The 23,048-nt window shown below is 40.6% G+C and overlaps 1 protein-coding gene across 3 annotated transcripts in view; it reads right to left on the reverse strand.

The window, feature by feature from the left end:
- The window catches only part of LOC139562459 (regulator of G-protein signaling 7-like), a 55,978-nt gene that overhangs the window by 2,365 nt on the left and 30,565 nt on the right, over positions 1-23,048 (reverse strand). Inside the window, exons 2-16 of one of the 3 annotated variants that reach the window (XM_071380179.1) lie at positions 19,950-20,046; positions 15,106-15,156; positions 11,785-11,891; positions 10,786-10,837; positions 10,275-10,339; positions 9,790-9,866; positions 9,467-9,548; positions 6,982-7,056; positions 6,777-6,875; positions 6,541-6,602; positions 6,036-6,146; positions 5,671-5,796; positions 4,208-4,394; positions 3,937-4,026; positions 5-3,231 (exon numbers count right to left, since the gene is read on the reverse strand). In XM_071380179.1, coding sequence (XP_071236280.1) covers positions 2,995-3,231; positions 3,937-4,026; positions 4,208-4,394; positions 5,671-5,796; positions 6,036-6,146; positions 6,541-6,602; positions 6,777-6,875; positions 6,982-7,056; positions 9,467-9,548; positions 9,790-9,866; positions 10,275-10,339; positions 10,786-10,837; positions 11,785-11,891; positions 15,106-15,156; positions 19,950-20,046 — 1,518 coding nt within the window. In that variant the 3' untranslated portion in view covers positions 5-2,994. Of the gene's footprint in view, positions 1-4; positions 3,232-3,936; positions 4,027-4,207; positions 4,395-5,670; positions 5,797-6,035; positions 6,147-6,540; positions 6,603-6,776; positions 6,876-6,981; positions 7,057-9,466; positions 9,549-9,789; positions 9,867-10,274; positions 10,340-10,785; positions 10,838-11,784; positions 11,892-15,105; positions 15,157-19,949; positions 20,047-23,048 lie in introns of those variants that run through there. The other 2 variants (XM_071380178.1, XM_071380180.1) reach the window with 2 other exon arrangements.

The following is a 23,048-nucleotide window of genomic DNA, read 5'->3' on the forward strand; positions in this document are numbered from 1 at the left end:
GTGGGGACAAGGAGAGAACACAGAATGAGGGAGGACATTTTGGCAGGTTGGTTTCAGGGACCAAAATGTGAGACATGCAGGAGAGGTCACATGCCTCTGTCCTCTAACAGCTCAGCTGACTCCTCTAAAAGCTGGATTCAATCTGCATTGCAGAAGCATCACGGAAGATCCACGTTAGAGCTTAATTGAAATTTAAAGGCAATGTTCCCACGTTCGCGGAGACTGCATTCACAGTAAACGCTGCATACAGCTGAAGTCGGAAGTTAACATACACTTAGGGTGGAGTCATTAAAACTCGTTTTTCAACCACTCCACAAATGTCTTGTTAACAAACTATAGTTTTGGCAAATCGGTTAGGACATCTACTTTGTACATGACACAAGTAATTTTTCCAACAATTATTTACAGACAGATTATTTCACTTATAATTCACTGTATCACAATTCCAGTGGGTCAGAAGTTTACATACACTAAGTTGACTGTGCCTTTAAACAGCTTGGAAAATTGCAGAAAATTATGTTATGGCTTTAGAAGCTTCTGTTAGGCTAATTGACATAATTTGAGTCAATTGGAGACCTGTACCTGTGGATGTATTTCAAGGCCTACCTTCAAAAATCAAAAGAAATCAGCCAAGACTTCAGAAAAAAAATTGCAGACCTCCACAAGTCTGGTTCATCCTTGGGAGCAATTTCCAAATGCCTGAAGGTACCACGTTCATCTGTACAAACAATAGTACGCAAGTATAAACACCATGAGCCCACGCAGCCGTCATACCGCTTAGGATGGAGATGCGTTCTGTCTCCTAGAGATGAGCGTACTTTGGTGCGAAAAGTGCAAATCAATCCCCGAACAACAACAAAGGACCTTGTGAAGATGTGGAGGAAACGGGTACAAAAGTATCTATATTCACAGTAAAACGAGTCCTATACTGACATAACATGTAAGGCCGCTCAGCAAGGAAGAAGCCACTGCTCCAAAACCGCCATAAAAAAGCCAAAGCCAGGTTTGCAACTGCACATGGGGACAAATATCTTACTTTTTGGAGAAATGTCCTCTGGTCTGATGAAACAAAATAGAACTGTTTGGCCATAATGACCATCGTTATGTTTGGAGGAAAAAGGGGGAGGCTTGCAAGCCGAGGAACACCATCCCAACCGGGAAGCACGGGGGTGGCAGCATTATGTTGTGGGGGTGCTTTGCTGCAGGAGGGATTGGTGCACATCACAAAATAGATGGCATCATGAGGGTGGAAAAGTATGTGGATATATTGAAGCAACATCTCAAGACCTCAGTCAGGAAGTTATATCTTGGTCGCAAATGGGTCTTCCAAATGGACAATAACCCCAAGCATACTTCCAAAGTTGTGGCAAAATGGCTTAAGGACAACAAAGTCAAGGTATTAGAGTGGCCATCACAAAGCCCTGACCTCAAAGAGGCCTACAAACCTGACTCAGTTACACCAGCTCTGTCAGGAGGAATGGGCCAAAATTCACCCAACTTATTGTGGGAAGCTTGTGGAAGGCTACCCAAAACGTTTGACCCAAGTTAAACAATTTAAAGGCAATGCTACCAAGTGGATGTAAACTTCTGACCCACTGGGAATGTGATGAAAGAAATAAAAGCTTAAATAAATCATTCTCTTTGCTATTATTCTGACATTTCACATTCTTAAAATAAAGTAGTGAGCCTAACTGACCTAAAACAGGGAATTTGTACTAGGATTAAATGTCAGGAATTGTGAAAAACTGAGTTTAAATGTATTTGGCTGAGGTGTATGTAAACTTCCGACTTCAACTGTATGTGGGCTCAAGGAAATTACCTTTACATTTTAACGCGGATCTTCTGCGATACAGATTAAATCCAGCCTTAAATTTCAGAGGAGTTAACAAATGCAACATTGTGTATCAAACTACACAAAAACATGATTTCACAAGAATAATAAACCAATATGTGTAGGTTATATCCAGATATACTTGTGCTCCTATTGCATCTAAGTCTTGAAATGGAATGATGAATGTCTAACTACCATTGTTGAATAAATATTTGTTTATTAATTAACGTCTGATTAATCAGTTAATCATGAAATATACAGTGCCTTTCAGAAAGTATTCACACCCATTGATTTTTTCCCACATTTTGTTGTGTTACAGCCTGCATTTAAAATGGATTAGATTGAGATTTTTTGTCACTGGACTACACACAATACCCCATAATGTCAAAGTGGAATTATGTTTTTAGAAATGTTTACAAATTAATTAAAAACAAAAAACTGAAATGTCTTGAGTCAATAAGTGGTCAACCCCTTTGCTATGGCAAGCCTAAATAAATTCTGGAGTAAAAATGTACTTAACAAGTCACATAATAAGTTGCATTGACTCACTCTGTGTGCAATAATAGTGTTTAACATGATTTTTTGAATGACTACCTCATCTCTGTTCCCCACACATACAATTATCTGTAAGCTCCCTCAGTCGAGCAGTGAAATTCAAACACAGATTCAACCACAAAGACCAGGGAGGTTTTTCAATGCCTCTCGGAAAAGGGCACCTATTGGTAGATGGGTAAAAAAAAAAAAAAAAGCAGACATTGAATATCCCTTTGAGCGTGGTGAAGTTATTAATGGTGTCTCAAGACACCCAGTCACTGTAAAGATACAGGCGTCCTTCCTAACTCAGTTGCCGGAGAGAAAGGAAACCACTCAGGGATTTCACCAATGGTGACTTTAAAACAGTTAGAGTTTAATGGCTGCGATAGGAGACAACATTGTAGTTATCTACAATACTTACCTAATTGACAGAACAGAATACAAATATTCCAAAACATGCATCCTGTTTGCAACAATTCAGGCTGTAACACAACGAAATGTGGAATAAATCAAGGGGTATGAAAACTTTCTGAAGACACTGTATAGGCTAATTTCTCAAATGAAACACAATAATTCCTTTAACAAAGTCTTAGAAAAGCTTACTTGGTGCTATAACTGCAACATAAAAGTCAAAAGGGAAGGAAAGGAGAGGCACAGTACATGTTGACAAGGCCCTGAAAAAGATGGTCATGAAACGTCACCATGCCCGTGTCCAGGGGAGGTGAGGGAGGGAAGGAGAGAGTGATAAAGCAGTGGATATGCTTTATCTGAACAGGCCCGTTGGTCGACCAGAAAAACCCATGTCCTCTTACCACATTTCGAGTGAATTTCTCAAATGAAGTTCTGCGGTCCTGAATGCCTCCATACTTAACAAAAAAAAAGACGAAAAAGAAAGGGAAAGCCAGAAAAGAAGGACAGAGCTGAAACCAAAAAGTGAAGTAATGGGAAACAAACTAAACTGTGAGGAGAGGCCCTTTGAAAAATAATAGCGAAGATAAGGATATGCTGATGTGATTATGATGAGAATTATACAGTGATACGTGACATAACACAAAACATAAGCCAAATCATAGAAAATCATGAATGAACTATCATGTTAATTATAAACTGGCTGGTTCGAAACCTGAATGCTGATTGGCTGATAGCCCTGGTATATCAGACCGTATACCAAGGGTAAGACAAAACATTTACTTTAACTGCTCTAATTACGTTGGGAACCAGTTTATAATAGCAATAAGGCACCTCGGGGGTTTGTGGTATATGGCCAATATACTACGGCAAAGGAGTGTATCCAGGCACTCCGCGTTGTGTCGTGCGTAAGAACAGCCCTTAGCCATGGTATATTGGCCATATACCACAACCCCTCAGGCCTTATTGCTTAATTACCCCATTATCACAACCATCGTTACAGTTCAGACACCTTATGAGGCATTTTCTTTGCATGTGAAAATGCTGCTACAGTAGTTATTCCTTCACTGCTGGAGGCACCAATGTCATTGTTCCAGGTCCTAGGCAGGGCAGGTCAGAGAACAGCAGTGTACACAGCCATGTTTATTCTTTGAAGACCTTACCTTTTTCTTGGCCTGTAGCAGCTCCTGGTAGGCACTGGAACGGATGAAGCGGCTGTAGGAGTCACTCTTCATCAGCTTAAAGATGTGATCCTGTCAACCACAAGGAAATGTTTCAACCACAGTGATGGTCACGTTGTAACTGTCTGTGGACACAAATGTACTCAACAGTACAGTAGCTTATCCAGCTGATATCCCAAACACACTACAGGCATAAGTCAGTAACCTGCCTATAATTACCCTACATTTCACTAACATATTACGAAAGTGTTACCTGTGCGTCCTCAAAGGCATAGCGTCCAGGGTCCTTGACGTTCTGGGTGGTCTTGTCATAACTCTTTGAGTCAACGTTGATGGCACTGGGAGCTCCAGAGGCCAGGAACTCCTGCCAGATCTCCTGAACCCGGGTCGGGACCTCCCGGATGGGCCTCTTCTTTACCTCCTGGACCGCTAGCCAGAACCTGCAGGACACAATATGGGGGCAGGGAATAACACAGTTGTATTTGGCATCATCATCATCATCATCATCATGATGTGGCCGGTGACACTTTGCTTCTTGAAAGTCCAGTATCTTGAAAACTTGACTGCTGACATTGTCACGCACTGATCTGTTTCACCTGTTCTGTGATTGTCTCCACCCCCTCCAGGTGTCGCTTATTTTCCCCAGTGTATTTATCCCTGTGTTTCCTGTCTCTCTGTGCCAGTTCGTCTTGTATGTTTAGTCAAGTCAACCAAGAGTTTTCCTTTTCTATTCTCTTTTGCTAGTCTTCCTGGTTTTGACCACTGCCTGACTCTGGACTACTTTCCCGCCTGCTTGATCATCCTGCCTGCCCTGACCTTGAATCTGCCTGCCCTTCAGTACCTATTGGACTCTGAACTGGTTTTGACCTTTTGCCTGTCCACAACCATTCTCTTGCCTACCCCTTTTTGGATTAATAAGCATTGTAAGACTCCAACCATCTGCCTCCTGTGTCTGTATCTGGGTCTCGCCTTGTGCCTTGATAGACATGAAAAACATTTTGGGACTGTATCAACAGTGGACAAATTAAAAAATACCTAAATATAATTTTGAGTGGATTTTCCCTTTAACTATAAACATGATCACTTGAACCCCTCTATGTTTGTCTTTCTCTATCACTCTTTAGGCTAATATAGGACAAGCAACATATTGTACGTGTGAATGCTTGTGCATGTCTTGTCCAGGATAAGCCATTTCCCAACATGGTTTCTTATAGGAATTTCTGGATATGTACTGCAAAGGTTTTGTCTGAAAATATTTGTCTGAAATATAAATTCAGTGCTCAGTTATGTCCTCTAATGGTGATAACATCACATCTAATTTTAGGGTAATTAATGTGACCAATTAGGTGTTAAATTCCACCTCTGACTTTGTTAGATAATAACAACACTCACTTAGTTACATTACCAGATTGACCTGAAGATTAGCTCTGGGCAAAACAGTTCAGACAAGTACCAGAAGAGGAAGTACAGGAAGCGTGAATGAAGTGCAAGGATAGGTTATGATTGTGTGTGAAAGAAAAGAAGTGAGAGTGTGTGCATGTGGGGGTGTACGTGCGTTAAATGTGTGTGTGTGTGTGTGTGTGTGTGTGTGTGTGTGTGTGTGTGTGTGTGTGTGTGTGTGTGTGTGTGTGTGTGTGTGTGTGTGTGTGTGTGTGTGTGTGTGTGTGTGTGTGTGTGTGTGTGTGTGTGTGTGTGTGTGTGCACTGTATCCCCTACCTCAGGTTCTCTGAGCTGAACTCAGACTCCAGGAACTTGAGGAACTGCTCCCTCCCCACCTGATCCTTGAGAACCTCGTTGATGCCGAACGCCCACCTCTTCACCCTCTGCTGACCTGGCTCCTTACTAGGGAGAGACTCATGCAGTCAGACATCACAGTGTACAGAGGGAAAACCTCAGTGAACAGTTAACAGTACACAGTCCATACTACACAGCTACAAACACCTTTAGCTGACATCCCTCAGGAGATGGTCTGATCCAGAGCAACTCACAAATCATTTACTGGTACCACTTACTACTTGTACCAGTGTAAATCAACACAGAATAACCACAGAGATTTAATAATAAACTTGAAAAAGACACACCTAGCCTCCAGCTCCCATACTGCGGTGTCATCTGAGATCCAGGGGTTGGAGGGGTCGGTTGACGTGATGAAGGGGTCATATTCCACATACTGCTCTGTATAGGCCAACAAACTGTGAAGAAAGACACCTTACTCTTCAGTTCAGGCAGGTAGAGTCTACAGAAAACGTGACAATGTATCGTGCGGCCTGGGGAACTCAGGATATGACTAACATCAATGCTACACAGTATTTGATCTTCGAAGATAGCAGGAAGTGATGCAGTATCTTTGCTTTAACACAATGGTGAGTAACCCAGGCAGCTGAGAATGGGAATCTCTGTTCAGTGTTACATAACAGCACAAGAAATTACAATTAGCCTTAGTGCTGATGATACACAGCAGGTATTGTTTGGGCTAAACACTTTTCAAGGTTGTCTAAGCTCTTAATTGCTGGCTACATTAGGTTTTAGAGAGTTCGTGAAGGGATTAATGGGGGGGAGAATGAAGAGACGGAGAACTTCGCTCACCTCTCAGCCACTTTGGACATTTTCAGTCGATGTCTGTCTAATTGCCCTCCCCAATAATTGATCTGGAACAACATGGGGAAACAATATTTTGTGAATTTCTGGAAACTGGTCGAACTGACAAGACAGTAACAGTGTTGCCATCTTAAATGTACATTTGGAAAGAACAGTTTCTTTCCAAACATACATTTTGCAATTCAAGAGAAACTACCCTGGAAGTCCAGCAGCTTCTACATTACCTGGTCCTGTAGCTGCTCCTCTGTGGCTGGCTTGGCCTCTGGGGCAGGGGTGTGGGTGGGGCTGTGGGTTCGCACATCATTCTGAGGCCCGTATACTGACTGAGACAGAGAGACAATCAGAACCCACCCAAAATCAAATATTTTAAAATAACAGTGTTTCAGTTGACCTGTTATTCAGAATGAATGGATTTATAGAAAAAGTCACCTTTCTTGTCTTTTGGGGATTTTTCATTCTGGAGGACTTCTTTATGTCAACTTCTGTTGTGTTTACACATCCGGGCTGGAGAGCAACAGAAATGAACAGAAGAAAAACAAGCCCTTCAGGGAGCATTCTCTGCTTCTTCCTATTGATTCCCGAGCAGCTCAGGTAGGACTGTTTAGGGAACCCAGAAAACCAGCTTCTTCTATTGCACTTTGCTACACACTCAGTCAAACATGATCTAGTAAAATATTAATGTAAAACATATTGTCTGTGCGTCCTGCATGATCAAACAAGGGGCACAATTAAGGTATCCTCCAGGACCACGGTGGCTAATTGGTTTGACGAGGCTGCTGTGAAATCAGAAAGGAACCTGATTATAATGTTCCAAGCATGCATGAATTGATCCTGTTATTTTCCAATTAAGCTCATGGAGCTGGATTTTTCCAGGGAAGCGGCTCCATTCCCTAGTGGAAGATATTACTAAGAAGGAAGTGTGTCTGAATGGATGATGAGGTCATAAAGACCCCTGGAGAGCTGCAGGTGAATACCAAATTTTTTAGGAATTGACGGTACAATAATAACATTTTGATAATACGGCAGGCAAAGAAGAAAGACAAAAAGCTCTGCCTTTACCAAGCAAAAAGTTGTACGATTATCCAAACCCCTCACATTATTCATATTAAACATTATTCACATTGAACATTATTCACATTGAATAGAGAAATAAATTGCTTCGTAGACTGAAGAAAGCACAGGTTAAGTTCTTTAACATTTACAAAAATCATAGAATAAAAAAAAATCTATGCCATGTATTTTGAATTTCTAAGATAAGATCAACGTAGGTTTTTGACAATGGATATTTCTGAGCATGGTATGCATGACAATACACAACAATATCCACAAACAGAAATACTAAGTTAGGGGCTCGATTCAATCCGTATTGCGGAAGTTCAGTGCTATAGCGCGATTGAAATTTAAAGGCAATGTTCTGCGTTCGTGGAGACTGCAATCACGGTAAATGCTACATATCTCCACTCAATCGGAAATTAACTTAACATTTCAATCGCGCTATTGCGTTGCAGTTAAGTGATACAGATTGAATCAATCCCTTACATGCTGTCAGCGAGCGTCTGCATGGCCAGGTGCTAAAATAGAAATTAGTTCTATTTGTGACGATCAACACGCTGCAGGTCCGGCCTCTCCCATCTCCTCATTGGTTTTTAGGAGCATATACCCACGTGGGTGATTGAAAGATTAACTGAGGTCCGCACTCCAGTCGGTTGTAGTAATGCACCATAGAATTGGTTGCCAAACGTCATATAAAGTCCAAAGAAGAAAAAGAAGCCTGAAGGAAGGAGGAGAGATGAGGAGAAATGAATTCGGTTTACTGTTTTATGTGTGGTTTAATTGTCGGAGTAGTGGAACTTGTGCATTTCAGTTAAAATAACAAACCAATGTTTATATCCCAGGACAAATTAGCTAGCAACGGCAAGCTAGCTAGCTAAATTGCCATAAATGGTTCATGCTTTTTGACCTGTCCCCAAATTAATATAATTGGTTTCGAGTTTGTTTTGATGTCCTGATCGCTTCTGGTGTGGGTGAACAAAATCATCGTGCACGCGATGGCGGACTGTCACGTTGGCATGAAGGATCGGGAGACAGACGCAGGAATGCGTAATATGGGTTTTTATTAAGCCCCAAATTACACGTGCCGTGTAAAGGTACAGGGACGAAGACCAAACAAACACAAAACACAGGGTAGAAACCCAAAATAAAAGAGCGAGGAGTACCTCGAATAAATAACACATGCGCACAATGATTAACACACGGGACGAGACCCGTAATCATCTGCACAATCCACAATGGCACGAAAGCCAAAATACACAGCACAGGTACTCACATGCACCAACGGACATTGTAACAATAATCGACAGCCCAATGGAATCCAAAGGGCACACTTATACAAGTACTAATCTGCCACGATCGTTTGAATGATTGGACCAAGGCGCAGCGTGCGTAGATTTCCACATAATATTTTAATGTAATAAATGAAAATCACCAAAACAAAATACATACAGAAACGAAACGTGAAGCAAATGCAGGGCTAACAGGCACTACACAAAAACAAGATCCCACAAACAACAGGTGGGAAAAGGCTGCCTAAATATGATCCCCAATCAGAGACTACGATAGACAGGTGCCTCTGATTGGGAACCATACCAGGCCAACATAGAAAACGAAAAACTAGAATGCCCACCCTAATCACACCCTGACCTGACCAAATAGAGAAATAAAAATGCTCTCTAAGGTCAGGGCGTGACATAATCAGTGGGAACAGGGGACAAGTGTGCCTAATGAAAGTTCCGGAGGGATCCGTGACACGGATGCACGCGCGCGTCCGGTTTGGCCAAACCTTGTAGCTAGGTTTTATGTTATGGAGATAGTGTAACTCTTGTAGCATGAGATTTTAAAAGCTCAATAAACTCACCACTGGTCTGTGCACATCCCAAAACGCTCTTTCTTGACTATCGAGAATTTTCCTCTCAATCTTATCTCTTTTCTTGTCAACTCTGAGGACAAAGGATACACAGGACAAGCAATTACTTTTTAGGTCTTTTCACAAAACCATATTTGGTGTAATATTCATGTTTTTTCTTTGACACTTCCCCTGCCTAAAATGTGGTGTTATTAGGAAACTGCTGAGAAATGGTAGTTAAGAGATGATGGCACATCCGTTATAATGAGTAGGAGTGTGGTGATCAACTTAACACTCATCAACACATAGTAGATTTGTTTCATTTGGAAACTTACTTTGCTTGTGCTTCTGCTTGCATAAATATGAACTCCCATTTTCTGGCAAATGCTCTCTGTAGCCTCGCTAAGCTCTCCTGAAACAACAATAACCATAAAAAATCCAAACAGTAAATCTAGCCAATTAATGATTTGTCTTATCTCATGACATGATATAATATCACAATAATAGCAACAGAACAAAAGGTTTTCACTTTGAAGATATAGGCTGATATCAGTGTTAAGGATGCTAGTGCTAACATATTTACTTGCCTAGTTAAATAAAAGTTAAATAAAAGTTAAATAAAAAAATACTAAATATTGATATAATCCTGTATCTTCATTTTTTTAGTATATTAGCACTAGCATCCTTAACACTAAACTAGGCAAGTTAAAGATGCTAGTGCTAACATACTAAAGAGATGAATATACAGGCTGATATCAATGTTAAGGATGCTAGTGCTAACACACTACAGAGACAATGACAATGAAGAGAGAAGACCTACCGCCTCGTAGTCTGCCAGCTCCAGACGAGCTTTGTTTTGCATTGTTCTTTTGCAGAGGTAAACGGCTGGGGCACAGAACACAGAGGAAGAACAAATCAATCAGAAAACAGAGAAAACTACTGTTGACCAGATGCTGTTTTACAGATAATATTTTTACTTTGCCAAACCCTTTCTGCATCAGCTGCAGTCTAGGCCACAACATTGATGTCATTCCATAACCAGAGTACCATGTGGCATGTAAAATGGTCTTAACAACATCCATCGCTGCTTTGAGGATGCAAACGGCTATCTATATGGCTGGAGGGGTTGTCGCAACTTACAAACAAATACATATATTCACACATTGAATTGAACAATTGCTTCTGCAAAGCCATTTGGGCCACAATGTACTGCATGTCAGATGCTACACAAATAAAATACATTTTGATATTATCATGTTGATGGTTACATTCAATGCTCTGTACAGCCTTCCATCGTGTAAAACTATTCACTACTGCTAAGACACACTTACCATAGTCTGTATTCTCTGGTTCCCAGCAGTTTGACGGCCAGAAGTAGGGGGTCTGGGGACAATGATTGTGAGGAGGAAATAGTGAGGGACAAGGCAGCTAAAGAACTGAGACACCTTGATCCAATAACTGATAAGAACTGAGACACCTTGATCTAAGAACTGAACTAAGAACTGAGACACCTTGATCTGATAACTGATCTAAGAACTGAGACACCTGGATCTAATAACTGATCTAAGAACTGAGACACCTTGATCTAATAACTGATCTAAGAACTGAGACACCTGGATCTAATAACTGATCTAAGAACTGAGACACCTTGATCTAATAACTGATCTAAGAACTGAGACACCTTGATCTAATAACTGATCTAAGAACTGAGACACCTTGATCTAATAACTGATCTAAGAACTGAGACACCTGGATCTAATAACTGATCTAAGAACTGAGAAAACTGGATCTAATAACTGATCTAAGAACTGAGACAGCTTGATCTAATTGACCTAAGAACTGAGACACCTTGATCAAATAACTGATCTAAGAACTGAGACACCTTGATCTAAGAACTGATCTAAGAACTGATACACCTTGATCTAAGAACTGATATGAGAACTGAGACACCTTGAGCTAAGAACTGATCAAATAACTGAGACACCTGGATCTAATAACTGATCTAAGAACTGAGGCACCTTGATCTAATTGATCTAAGAACTGAGACACCTTGATCTAATAACTGATCTAAAAACAGAGACACCTGACTTAAAATCCCTGTTATTTCTCTAGAGCGAGGCACTTTAGTTGCCTCAGTAAAACATCCAGCAATATAACTGGATTAGGTGTAAAATATAAAGCCCATAAGTCCCTGTGGATAAGCGCTCAATAAAGACATATGAATCCTAGTCCTCCTTGTGCGGTCTGATATGGATTGGATCAGATATGGTAGACAGTAGGAGTACATTATAGTACACATAAGAGCTATGCAGCCTATGAATTCACTGTACCTGAAACCTGTAGAAAGTGCCATCGTCTTTCAGTGTGAGTACATGGTCTGATATGGGGAAGAAGTAGCCGTGGGCAGCCATCAGGGTCCCCAGGTGAAGGGCCTCCACTGGACAACACAAATAAAATCCTATAATTTCCCACCACAACACACCTAATATTCCCACTGTCCCCTTTGACACACCTCACTTCCCCCCTTCACCGGGGTATGGTAAATGAGGTCAGTATAGTACCGATGGGGATGTTTACCTCATATGCCATACACTTGTCACCTCTCCTAATGTAAAATTAAACACATTCTATTTTTATCACTATTTCTCTGTATCTAGAATGTATGTAAGACTCAGCTATGCATCAATAAATTATCACTCATTCATGTTTAAAGACGTTTACTGTGAGTGCCCTTCAAGTGTATTTGCATGTGGATGTGTGTGTTTATGCATGTTGTGCTTGTGTGAGATTGTTAGTCTGCATGTTAGATGCAATGTTTTGAAGCGAAACAGCAACACACTGTAGAGATATAGTAATTACAGAAAGAGCCGGATAGTCTTCTGTAGGGAAGCTACACACAGATTGCATATATTCAAGCATTCTGAGAGTGGATTTGCACATTCATCTAAATGAATGTCTGGTTAGAGCTTCACACACAGTGGATATCAAACAGGCTTAAAGACCAATCCACTCACCCACCCAAAATAACTTTAGTCTACTCAATGTTAATATTTCTTTACTTTTAACAACTTTATGGATTGTTAGCACATAGCCCTAAATCATGCATTTATTACCACAAATTGTGGTATACCCAGAAGTATACAGCTGCTCCGTAGGCTAATCGGATTCATATCCTAAACTCAAGAGGGAAAAGGATGAGACAGGAAAATAAAAAATATTATTTCTTAAACTGGAATAGAAATTAGTGTCTGGCTTGGGAAGAGTATCCTCAAATTGTTATTCCCTAGCTAAAGTACAGCTGTCTGACTTTATGACCCCCGACTCTACTCGTATGCCCTGTAATCGTCTTTAAAATGGCTGAGCCATTAAAATGTACACTTCCTCCTAAATACCCTGCAGACTGGAGATTCTAATTAATTTGAGGTCATTTCTGTACTAGTATGTGGCTATGGGTGTATTGGTACCGTCCATTTGTGTTCTATAACATTTGTAACCAAATGTAAACTTTTCTCACAGGACCTTTGGGGCCTCCAACAAGATTCTCTCAAGCTGAAACTGTGTTTCAGTGCAATTTCCTGCTCTCGTGAGACCTTGTCAGTGACGACACAGTAAAGTGAGATTCCTCAATCAAACCCCTTGAAGTCAAGCAATCAAAAGGTTTCACTCAGAGCTCTACCCTTTTCAGTCTGAACCTGTTTCCTGCTGAGGCATAGGAGCAGGTATTTCACCCTGGCTACAGTCCTTTTGAGAGTTCTCCAGTGCTCCAGAGTCCATGCGTGGTTTATGAAGTACTATTGAGTCAGCTTTGTGTTAGAAAGTGATAAATGTGTCACTAATGCGGTGGAATCGACCCATCCACACCAACGCATGCACCAGAATGTACACACACATGAGCTCTCCTCTAAATCAGTGATAGGGGTTATGCCTATTGCCTCCCTTTGTCCGCCATTGAAAAGCTTCCCTCTGAGTGACCTGACCTAAAGTGGCGGCGTCTACTAGGCTACAGTATATACATGTCTTAAAAATCTATTGCTTTAGAAAAGCCTGCTACTGTACACTGAGGTTTTAGAGAAACAAAGTTCTCCACTATGTTACAATGATTCTAATTAGTCATTGACATGTTAAATTAATACAACATGAAAGGAACTTCTCCAGAATAAGGGTGGTATAGAGACCTTGGGACTATAATGTTTTTGTCAAAAATATGTTAGTCACATATAATTGATCTTTCGATGGTTCTTCATATGTCTATGAAGTACATTTGAAGTGATTTTATTTTTAACTTGGTGCTATAAGGTTCTATCTATCTGCAATCCAATCACAAGCCTGAACAAATATAGACGGACCAATCAGAACACGTCTTTGTCATCTCCCTCTAAGTATGGTGTAGGCTAGTCTAGCCAGCAATAATGGCACTTAAGCAAAAAAACAACACTGTCAGAAATCTTCAATTTGAGGACTTTAATGGGTTATGAGAGAAGAATTCCCTACAGAACAATTCTGAGATCTGGGATGTGAAAACTTTGATTTTCAGTATCTCAGGACTATGATTTAAACATATAGAACCTTATAGTCCCAAGGTCTTCGATATGTCACATACCGTTCAAAAGTTTGGGGTCACTTAGAAATGTCCTTGTTTTTTAAAGAAAAGCACATTTTCTGTCCATTAAAATAATATCAAATTGATCAGAAATACAGTGTAGACATTGTTAAAAACCTCTACGGACCCCCCATCCCGGATCATCCTCATCAAAAAAGCTGACTAGCATAGCCTAGCCTAGCGCCACAGGGATATCATATAATATAATTTCATGAAATCACAAGTCCAATACAGCAAATGAAAGATAAACATCTTGTGAATCCAGCCATCATTTCCGATTTTTAAAATGTTTTACAGCAAAAACACAATATATATTTATATTAGCTCACCACAATAGCCAAACACACAACGCCATGTTTTCACCACCAACATAGCTTTCACAAAGCCCACAAATAGGCCTAGAAGGCCAGCATCCCGGAGTCGCCTCTTCCCTGTTGACGTGGAGACTGGTGTTTTGCGGGTACTATTTAATGAAGCTGCCAGTTGAGGACTTGTGAGGCGTCTGTTTCTCAAACTAGACTCTCTAATCTACTTGTCCTCTTGCTCTTGCTTGTCCTCTTGGCCATTTTGAGCCTGTAATCGAACCCACAAATGCTGATGCTCAAAATACTCAACTAGTCTAAAGAATGACAGTTTTATTGCTTCTTTAATCAGGAAAACAGTTTTAAAGCTGTGCTAACATAATTTCAAAAGGGTTTTCTAATGATCAATTAGCCTTTTAAAATGATGAACTTGGATTAGCTAACACAACGTTGCCATTGGAACACAGGAGTGATGGTTGCTGATAATGGGCCTCTGTACTCTTATGTAGATATTCTATTAAAAATCTGCCGTTTCCAGCTACAATAGTCATTTACAACATTAACAATGTCTACACTGTATTTCTGATCAATTTGACAGACAAAAAAATGTGCTTTTCTTTCAAAAACAAGGACATTTCTAAGTGACCCCAAACTTTTGAACGGTAGTGTAACTGTGAATGATTCCCTGTTTCACATATCTAGTGTCACATAACAGGAGACATAATAGGACACTAATAAGCATGCATTACCTTGATCTTCAATATTCAGGTTTTTGATCATCCACTGTACAATGTCAGAACCTGGAATGGAAAACCACATACATAAATACACCCAAAGCATACTGTACAGCACCTTTTAGCCCAGTGATGTAAACTATAGACATTATTAAAGCACCTTTTAGCCCAGTGATGTAAACTATAGACATTATTAAAGCACCTTTTAGCTCAGTGATGTAAACTGTAGACATTATTAAAGGGGCAAAATGGGATTGCTACATCCATGTGTCGACTTATAGATCAATGATATGTACCCACTAATTCTTGAAGAATATAATGTATAAATGCCTCATAAGCTTAGTTCAACTGTCATACCCCATCACAACCCAAAATATAAGCTTGTTTTGCTCCATTGTTTGTAAACAATGTTATTTTAAATAAACATTGCACTCTCACCACTTAGTTAAAACTATAATTTGGATAGTATTGACGGTCAGTCCTTGCATCCGAAGCTGTATCTATGGATTTAAGAGTGGTTACATTTCTCCAGCCCCTTCCCTCATTTGTTTGCAAAACATTGGTGTTATGTTTGTTTTGTTACTGTTTGAACTCCAGATTGCCCCTTTAATACACCAGAGTCGGCCCATTAATTACATGCAAATTCCTAGCATGTGGTTGGGTAATTGGCAGTCCAACACACTATGCTTTTATTACCATTAGAAACCACCTACCTCTGTTCTCATTCATACAAATTACATGCCTGATAGTGGCTGGAACGGTCATGGCAGAACCTAATGCTAACTAATGCTAAGGACAACATGGCTAGTACATATCAGAGCCATATATTTAGAATGGATTTAAAGCCATCATTAGTGCACGTAAATAAAAATGATCTTACAAGTAAATAATCTCAACAGCCCACAATATTGAGTGCAACATCTGGCCTCAAGCCATCTTCACACCCCAGCTCAACCACTGGTTTTCACATGGCTTAGATAGGAAAGTTATTATCACTGTGTCTCTCTCTCCATCTCTCCTCTCTAGGTGTGGTGTAAGAGATGGACAGAAGGTGTTATGTGAAGAAAATGGATCAGCGGGGTCACCAAGAGATGGAGTGACTCTCCACACCTGTCTCTTTCTTCCACTGTCTCTGAGATGAGCTACTGAGGACTCGCCACGTCTTACCACAACTTCAGAAAAATAGGTGGATTGCAGTCTCAATCACGTACAAGCATTTGTTTTAAAACTGTGGTTAAACTAACGCAAAGCAGAACAGTAATGATCAAACGCTTAAATACATCTTCAGAATGTCTGATCCTTTTCTTGGCGTTGTACCTGGATTGCATTTCTTAGAACCACTTTTGCAAAACTTGAAATACAATTGTCATCAATGAATACAAAATTCCCTGTAAAGTGTTTGTTCAAAGAATATCAACACGTTGTTTTCATCAGAAGAGAAAATATTGTGACCTATGTTGGTCTTGTAGTCTTAGCTGCTGCCACTAGACCACATATAATGCTGCAGCATGGGTTTGACTCCGGCCCACTACTATTTCAGCAATTCTCTTATTATTTAAAAATATATAGGTCCAGTATCTTTTCTACATACTCTATATTTGTTTTTTTGTTGTTTATGTTTACACTGAAAGTGTGTATATGTACATTTTTTGTGTTGTAATGCACAAAACGTTTAACCCTGCCACCTAACCCTGTCACGACCCACAGTTTGGGAAGCACTGTTTGAATTAACGCTGTGTTTCTGCTTGCTGATGGAAAGTCAAAAAACCTATGAGTAGACCAGGCTATGTATTGAATACATGAACATGTATTGTGATGAGAATTGGATCCTGTACACTATGTGCTTACTTTCCATTTTCTTTTTTGAACATGAATGATATTTGATTTGATGTGTATGAAATTGTTTGGTGAAATATGCATAAAATTTGAGTATTTGCCCATAATTCTGCACATTTTAATTGTTGTATGTCCAATTGTGATCATCGACTGCAAATAAAATGTATTGATCAACTGGGATTTATTTTAAGACAGGGTTACTTTCTGTTTTGTCAGGTTAGACTCAAGATAAATGTTTGTGTTAATCTTTTTTTCATCAAAAGAGCATCTGTTGTGTTCTTTTGATGAATGTGTTTATCAAATGCATTTACTGTTTTGCAAAAGGCCACAAAGTTCGGTGTCTTGAGTACACTGTTTTGAAAATTGATAGCATTTAAAAAAAAAATTGTGTACCCTATTGAGAAAAACTGTAAGATAACAGCCAATTAGCATTAGCATATCCAGATAAGATTGATCATGGATTACCGTCATTAATACACCCAGTAAGATTCACACCTTCAGCAATGACTCACTTTCTAGGAGGTTAAAATAGTGAGATGTGTGAGGTAATCCACTACAAGGCTATTCTGAAAATAGTGTAATATTATGACAGCATGTATGCCATCGGGAAAGTATTTAGACCCATTGACTTTTACCACATTTTGTTAGGTTACAGCCTTATTCTAAAATTGATTAAATCGTTTTTTATCCTCGTCAATATACACACAATGACCCATAATGACAAAACAAAAACAGGTTTTTATACATTCTTGCAAAAAAAAAAATGTAATCATAAAAGAAATATCACATTTACATAAGTATTCAGACCCTTTACTCAGTACTTTGTTGAAGCACCTTTGACAGCGATTACAGCCTTGAGTCTTATTGGTGCTACAAGCTTGGCACACCTGTATTTGGGGGGGTTTTCCCATTCTTCTCTGCAGATCCTCTCAAGCTCTGTCAGGTTGGATGGGGAATGTCACTGCACAGCTTTTTTCAGGTCTCTCCAGAAATGTTCAATCTGGTTCATGTCCGGGCTCTGGCTGGGCCAAAGACATTCAGAGACTTTTCCCGAAGTCATTCCTGCGTTGTCTTGGCTGTGTGCTTAGGGTCGTTATTCTGTTGGAAGGTGAACCTTGGCCCTAGTCTGAGGTCCTGAGCGCTCTGGAGCAGGTTTTCATAAAGGATGTCTCTGTACTTTGCTCTGTTCATCTTTCCATTGATCCTGACTAGTCTCCCAGTCCCTGCCGCTGAAAAACATCCCCACAGCATGCTGCTGCCACCACCATGCTTCACCGTAGGGATGGTGCCAGGTTTCCTCGAGATGTGATGCTTGGCATTCAGGCCAAAGAGTTCAATCTTGGTGTTATCAGTCAGAGAATCTTGTTTCTCATGGTCTAAGATACTTTATGGGCCTTTTGGCAAACTCCAAGCGGGCTGGCATTTGCTTTTTCTGTGGAGTAGCTTCCGTCTGGCCAATACCATAAAGGCCTGATTGGTGGAGTGCTGCAGAGATGGTTGTCCTTCTGGAAGTTTCTCCCATCTCCACAGAGGAGCTCTTTCAGAGTAACCATCCCCATTGGTCACCTACCTGACCAAAGCCCTTCTCCCCCAATTGCTCAGCTTCCAAGCTCTAGGAAGAGTACTGGTGGTTCCAAACTTCTTCCATTTAAGAATGATGCAGGCCACTGTGTTCTTTGGGACCTTCAATGCTGCAGACATTTTTGGGTACCCTTCCCCAGATCTGTGCCTCGACACAATCCTGTCTCGGAGCTCTACGGGCAATTTCTTCGACCTCATGGCTTGGTTTTTGCTCTGACATGCACTGTCAACACTGGGACCTTATATAGACAGGTGGGTGCCTTTCCAAATCATGTCCATTCAATTGAATTCACCACAAGTGGACTCCAATCAAGTTTTAGAAGCATCTCAAGGATGATCAATGGAAACAGGATGCACCTTAGCTCAATTGCAAGTCTCATAGCAAAGGGTCTGAATACTTATGTAAATAAGGTATTTCTGTTTTCTGTTTTTAATATATTTGCCCAAATTTCTAAAAACCTGTTTTCGCTTTGTCATTATGGGGTGTTGTGTGTAGATTGATGAGAAAATATACATATTGATCCATTTTAGAATAAGGCTGTAGCGTAACAAAATGTGGGAAAAGTCAAGGGGTCTGAATACTTTCCGAATGCACTGTATGTATGATGCATATGTATGTATGTATGTATGATATGTATGTATGTATGTATGTATGTATGTATGTATGTATGTATGTATGAAAATACCCTAAATAAAAGGTGACATTCTGTATTGTCGCTTCATACTAACATTTTATCTTACATCCCGAACGCTTGAGTGTAGAGCTGTAGCTTCACTGTCCAAATAAATATGGAGGGGAGTGTATACGTGTCTCAATTAACACACTATTATACTGCAGCTACTACTAAATAGGGGGCATTTAATTTTTACTGAATGCTGAGCAGCACTGAATAAGACTGAACAGAACAGCTCCTCCATTCATCCTGTGGCTGTGCTGTTCATTTAGTCTTTCTATGGACATCATCTTGGCCCCAGAGTACTTTACTGTTCCAGGATCACCACTCACATTACATCAACTGTTCTGCTTGTATACGTATTCTAGGGAAGGTCGATAGTGACTTCCTGAATAATGGCAACTCAGACGAATAATGACAACCCATATCTGTTGTTATCCTGCAAAAGGAATACGCATGCTCCACTTTTGCATAAGGTATTAAAGAGAACAAAACACATTTACATTGCTATCTAGCCTTCAAGTTTCCATTGTGTTTGGTTTTGAGTGTTGTTTCTCAACCTTAGGTTCTCTTTTCAGAACTCTGCACAGCTCCCTGCAACATTATGATTCATTTTGGTATTCTGTTTCATCTCTGGTTTAGGTGTACGGGTTTCACAACCACGGACAGCTCTCCAAGTCAGTCAGAAGCCAGAAGACTTTATTAGCTATCATTACCATTTCACCGTTTCCAATATATTACAACACAAGCTTTAGGTAAGATGTTTACCTGAAAAAACACTTGGAATCTTGGATAAAAAACTTTTCACAGTGCGGATAGGAATTCCATTCTTCTCATCCTGCATGCGGGCTATTACGTCCTCCATCTGGAAGAAAAGAGAGAAGACATAATGTTAGAAATGATCAGTGGAAATATAGTCAGGAGACTGGGGAAAGTGTCCGGAAAAGGCTGCTGTTGTGAATGGCCTCTGTGACACAGCTCTGGGACGTATATTTGCAGCAGACCCACTGGGCACAGACGGCAATTCAAGGTCTATTCCACGTTGGTTAAACGTCACTTCGTTGAAATGACATGGAAACAACGTTGATTCAATCCGTGTGTGCCCAGTGGGAAGACACTTCTCATATCAATGTCAGTTCATGTTATTGGATTAGTGATAATTTAGTTTATCAACCCTAATAGCTAAGTGTCTGCCTAATATTTCCCCATCCTATGCGTCTTAAAAAAACTGGACAAAACAAGATGTCACAAAAAAGACATCAGAGAAATATAAAAGGACATTGTGATGACTGAATCACACCTTCAAGCTAAAAACTAAAGGAAATGTGACATGACAACCTGGGTAAAAACAGACATGCCACAGAAAGGCAGATCTGCATCGCAACTCTCCAGGATTGGAGCATTGCTCTGCGCTATGGCTCAGCTGCCCTGGCGGAAGGCCCTATTTCCAGAAACAGACAGGACAGAGTGAAGTGAAGCGTGGCCCGGATTCGTCAGCCTTCACGGATGGATGCCAAAAGATATCCCAAAGTAGCCCTCTGGCATAAATAAATACAATGTAAGAATGTGACACACACACACATATACACACACATAAACACACACACACACACAGACACAATGCAATGCCTGCTGTTCTATTTCTACTCTATAGACTTCAATGTACGTCCCATATACTGTATCATATTGGATAAATAATTGGTAACCATTAAGGTTTGTTGGTTAGTGTTGGTTACAAAAGCAAATTTTCAAGCCTCGTTGATTGCATTTAGTTAATTTGACTGGCTGCCCTGCGCCTCATCAACTTCCCCCCTCAGTCTGTACAGTATCTTGACAACTACACTCCGTAAATATTTTCTTCGGGCAGCTGTCCTCTGGAAGGGATTTTCATAGACTGTATCTGTGAAAGGAACTGCAGGACCACATTGTCTGATGCAAAAGTTGAGGGATATTTCTTACAAATACATGGGCCTCAGACTGAAAATAACAAACACAATAAGAAGGCCTCCTTGCGGAGACACCTTCACTCATGTTCTCCCAGGCCCAGAACCCAGGAGACCTGCAGCCCCACTCCATAGCACTCTACTATAAACCATTCCCACTGGTCACAGGTACAGCTCGTCACCTGTGATGAGGGATAGAGGGAGGAGAGAGAGGGAACAAAGACAGAACAAATGATAGCACAACATAATAACATGACATCTCCTATTCATTCACATACTGAAGAATAATGGATCAAGGTGTAATGATGAAAGTATGCATATATGTCACAACCTGATCTGTTTCACCTGTCTTTGTGATTGTCTCCACCTCCCTCCAGGTGTCGCCCATCTTCCCCATTATCCTCTGTGTATTTATACCTGTGTTCTCTGTTTGTCTGTTGCCAGTTCGTCTTGTTTGTGAAGTCAACCAGCGTTTGTCCTGTCAGCTCCTGCTTTTCCCCAGTCTCTCTTTTCTCATCCTCCTGGTTTTTGACCCCTGCCTGTCCTGACCCTGTACCCGCCCGCCTGACCACTCTGCCTGCCCCTGCCCCTTACCCTGAGCCTGCCTGCCGTCCTGTACCTTTGCCCCACCTCTGGATTACTGACCTCTGCCTGACCTGACCCTGAGTCTACCTGCCTTCCTGTACCTTTGACCCTGTTGCTCTAATAAACATTGTTACTTCGACACGGTCTGCACCTGGGTCTTACCTTGATTCCTGATACATATAACTGTACATTTATGAAATATGGATTATGATACTGATTTATCTACTGACCAATAGAATAAAGGGTAAATACATAACAATAAATATTCATACCTCCACTCTGTCATATTCAGCCCCCCTTCTAGATATAGATGGCAGGCACCCCCTGAAGGCCTCCCTTCACAGCAACATTACCAGAATGTTATTCTTACAGTGGTCATTTGCAAAAATGCTGTTGCTGAGTACCTGAAACTGCCATGTCTCAGTTACCATTACCTAAGCATTGGATCTTTGTACAATAGTCTAAAATAGAGGTACTTACTGAGAAATGGTGTTCAATCATCAGATATGTCCAATGGCGGTCATACAGCCTATTGGATGACTCTCATTCATATTCCATTCACCCAGTTCAATGTAACAGCGATAGGTTTAGGCTACTACATGATACTCTAATTTTCCCTATACCCATCATGAGGTTGCTATAACCTAAATGAAAGTTTACAACGCAGGTGCACACAGGTCGAGAGACAAATTTGAGGTGACAGACAGTGACATTCAATACCGCCTTGCACACTTTTGCCTGCATCTAGCTGATATAGGGTGTAATCATGAGTCCAACAGTTGCAAACAAGAGTTTCTACTGGACAAATGTATACCCGTTTTGTTCCATTTGCTTCCGTTTAGATACATTTATCAACAGAATCGGCGGAATGAATACACCCCTGCTCATGCATAGACAGAGTTCACTCTCATAACAGCCACGTTGTATTCCTTCTCTTCCCTTCGCTTGTGGACTTCAATGCACAACAACTCAGCTGTATGTGACCAGGTGAAAAAACCTGTACAAGCCAAACCTCTGCAAAGCCTACATTGTTGTCACCATATTAGCTAAAGTAACGTCAAAGTCAGCAGAGCTAATAGAACTAACGCGTTAGTAAAACCGCTACAATCATACAGTAGCGTTAGTGTACAGTCAGTAAGCAGTTACATCACCCGGTGGCAATAAATTAGTAAAACCAAAAGCTTACCTTGACTTGGAAGAGTTCCAGTGTTGTGTTGGATAGTTATAGCCAGCTAGCTAACATAGCATCCCCTCTGTTTGAGCAGGGTGTTACAGTAGGATAAACTAGCTAGCTGCACTTTTTAAATGTTTACCATTTTAATTTTTATGAAATTCACTG

Source organism: Salvelinus alpinus, chromosome 32 (genome assembly GCF_045679555.1).
Source record: "Salvelinus alpinus chromosome 32, SLU_Salpinus.1, whole genome shotgun sequence".
Classification (NCBI taxonomy): domain Eukaryota; kingdom Metazoa; phylum Chordata; class Actinopteri; order Salmoniformes; family Salmonidae; genus Salvelinus; species Salvelinus alpinus.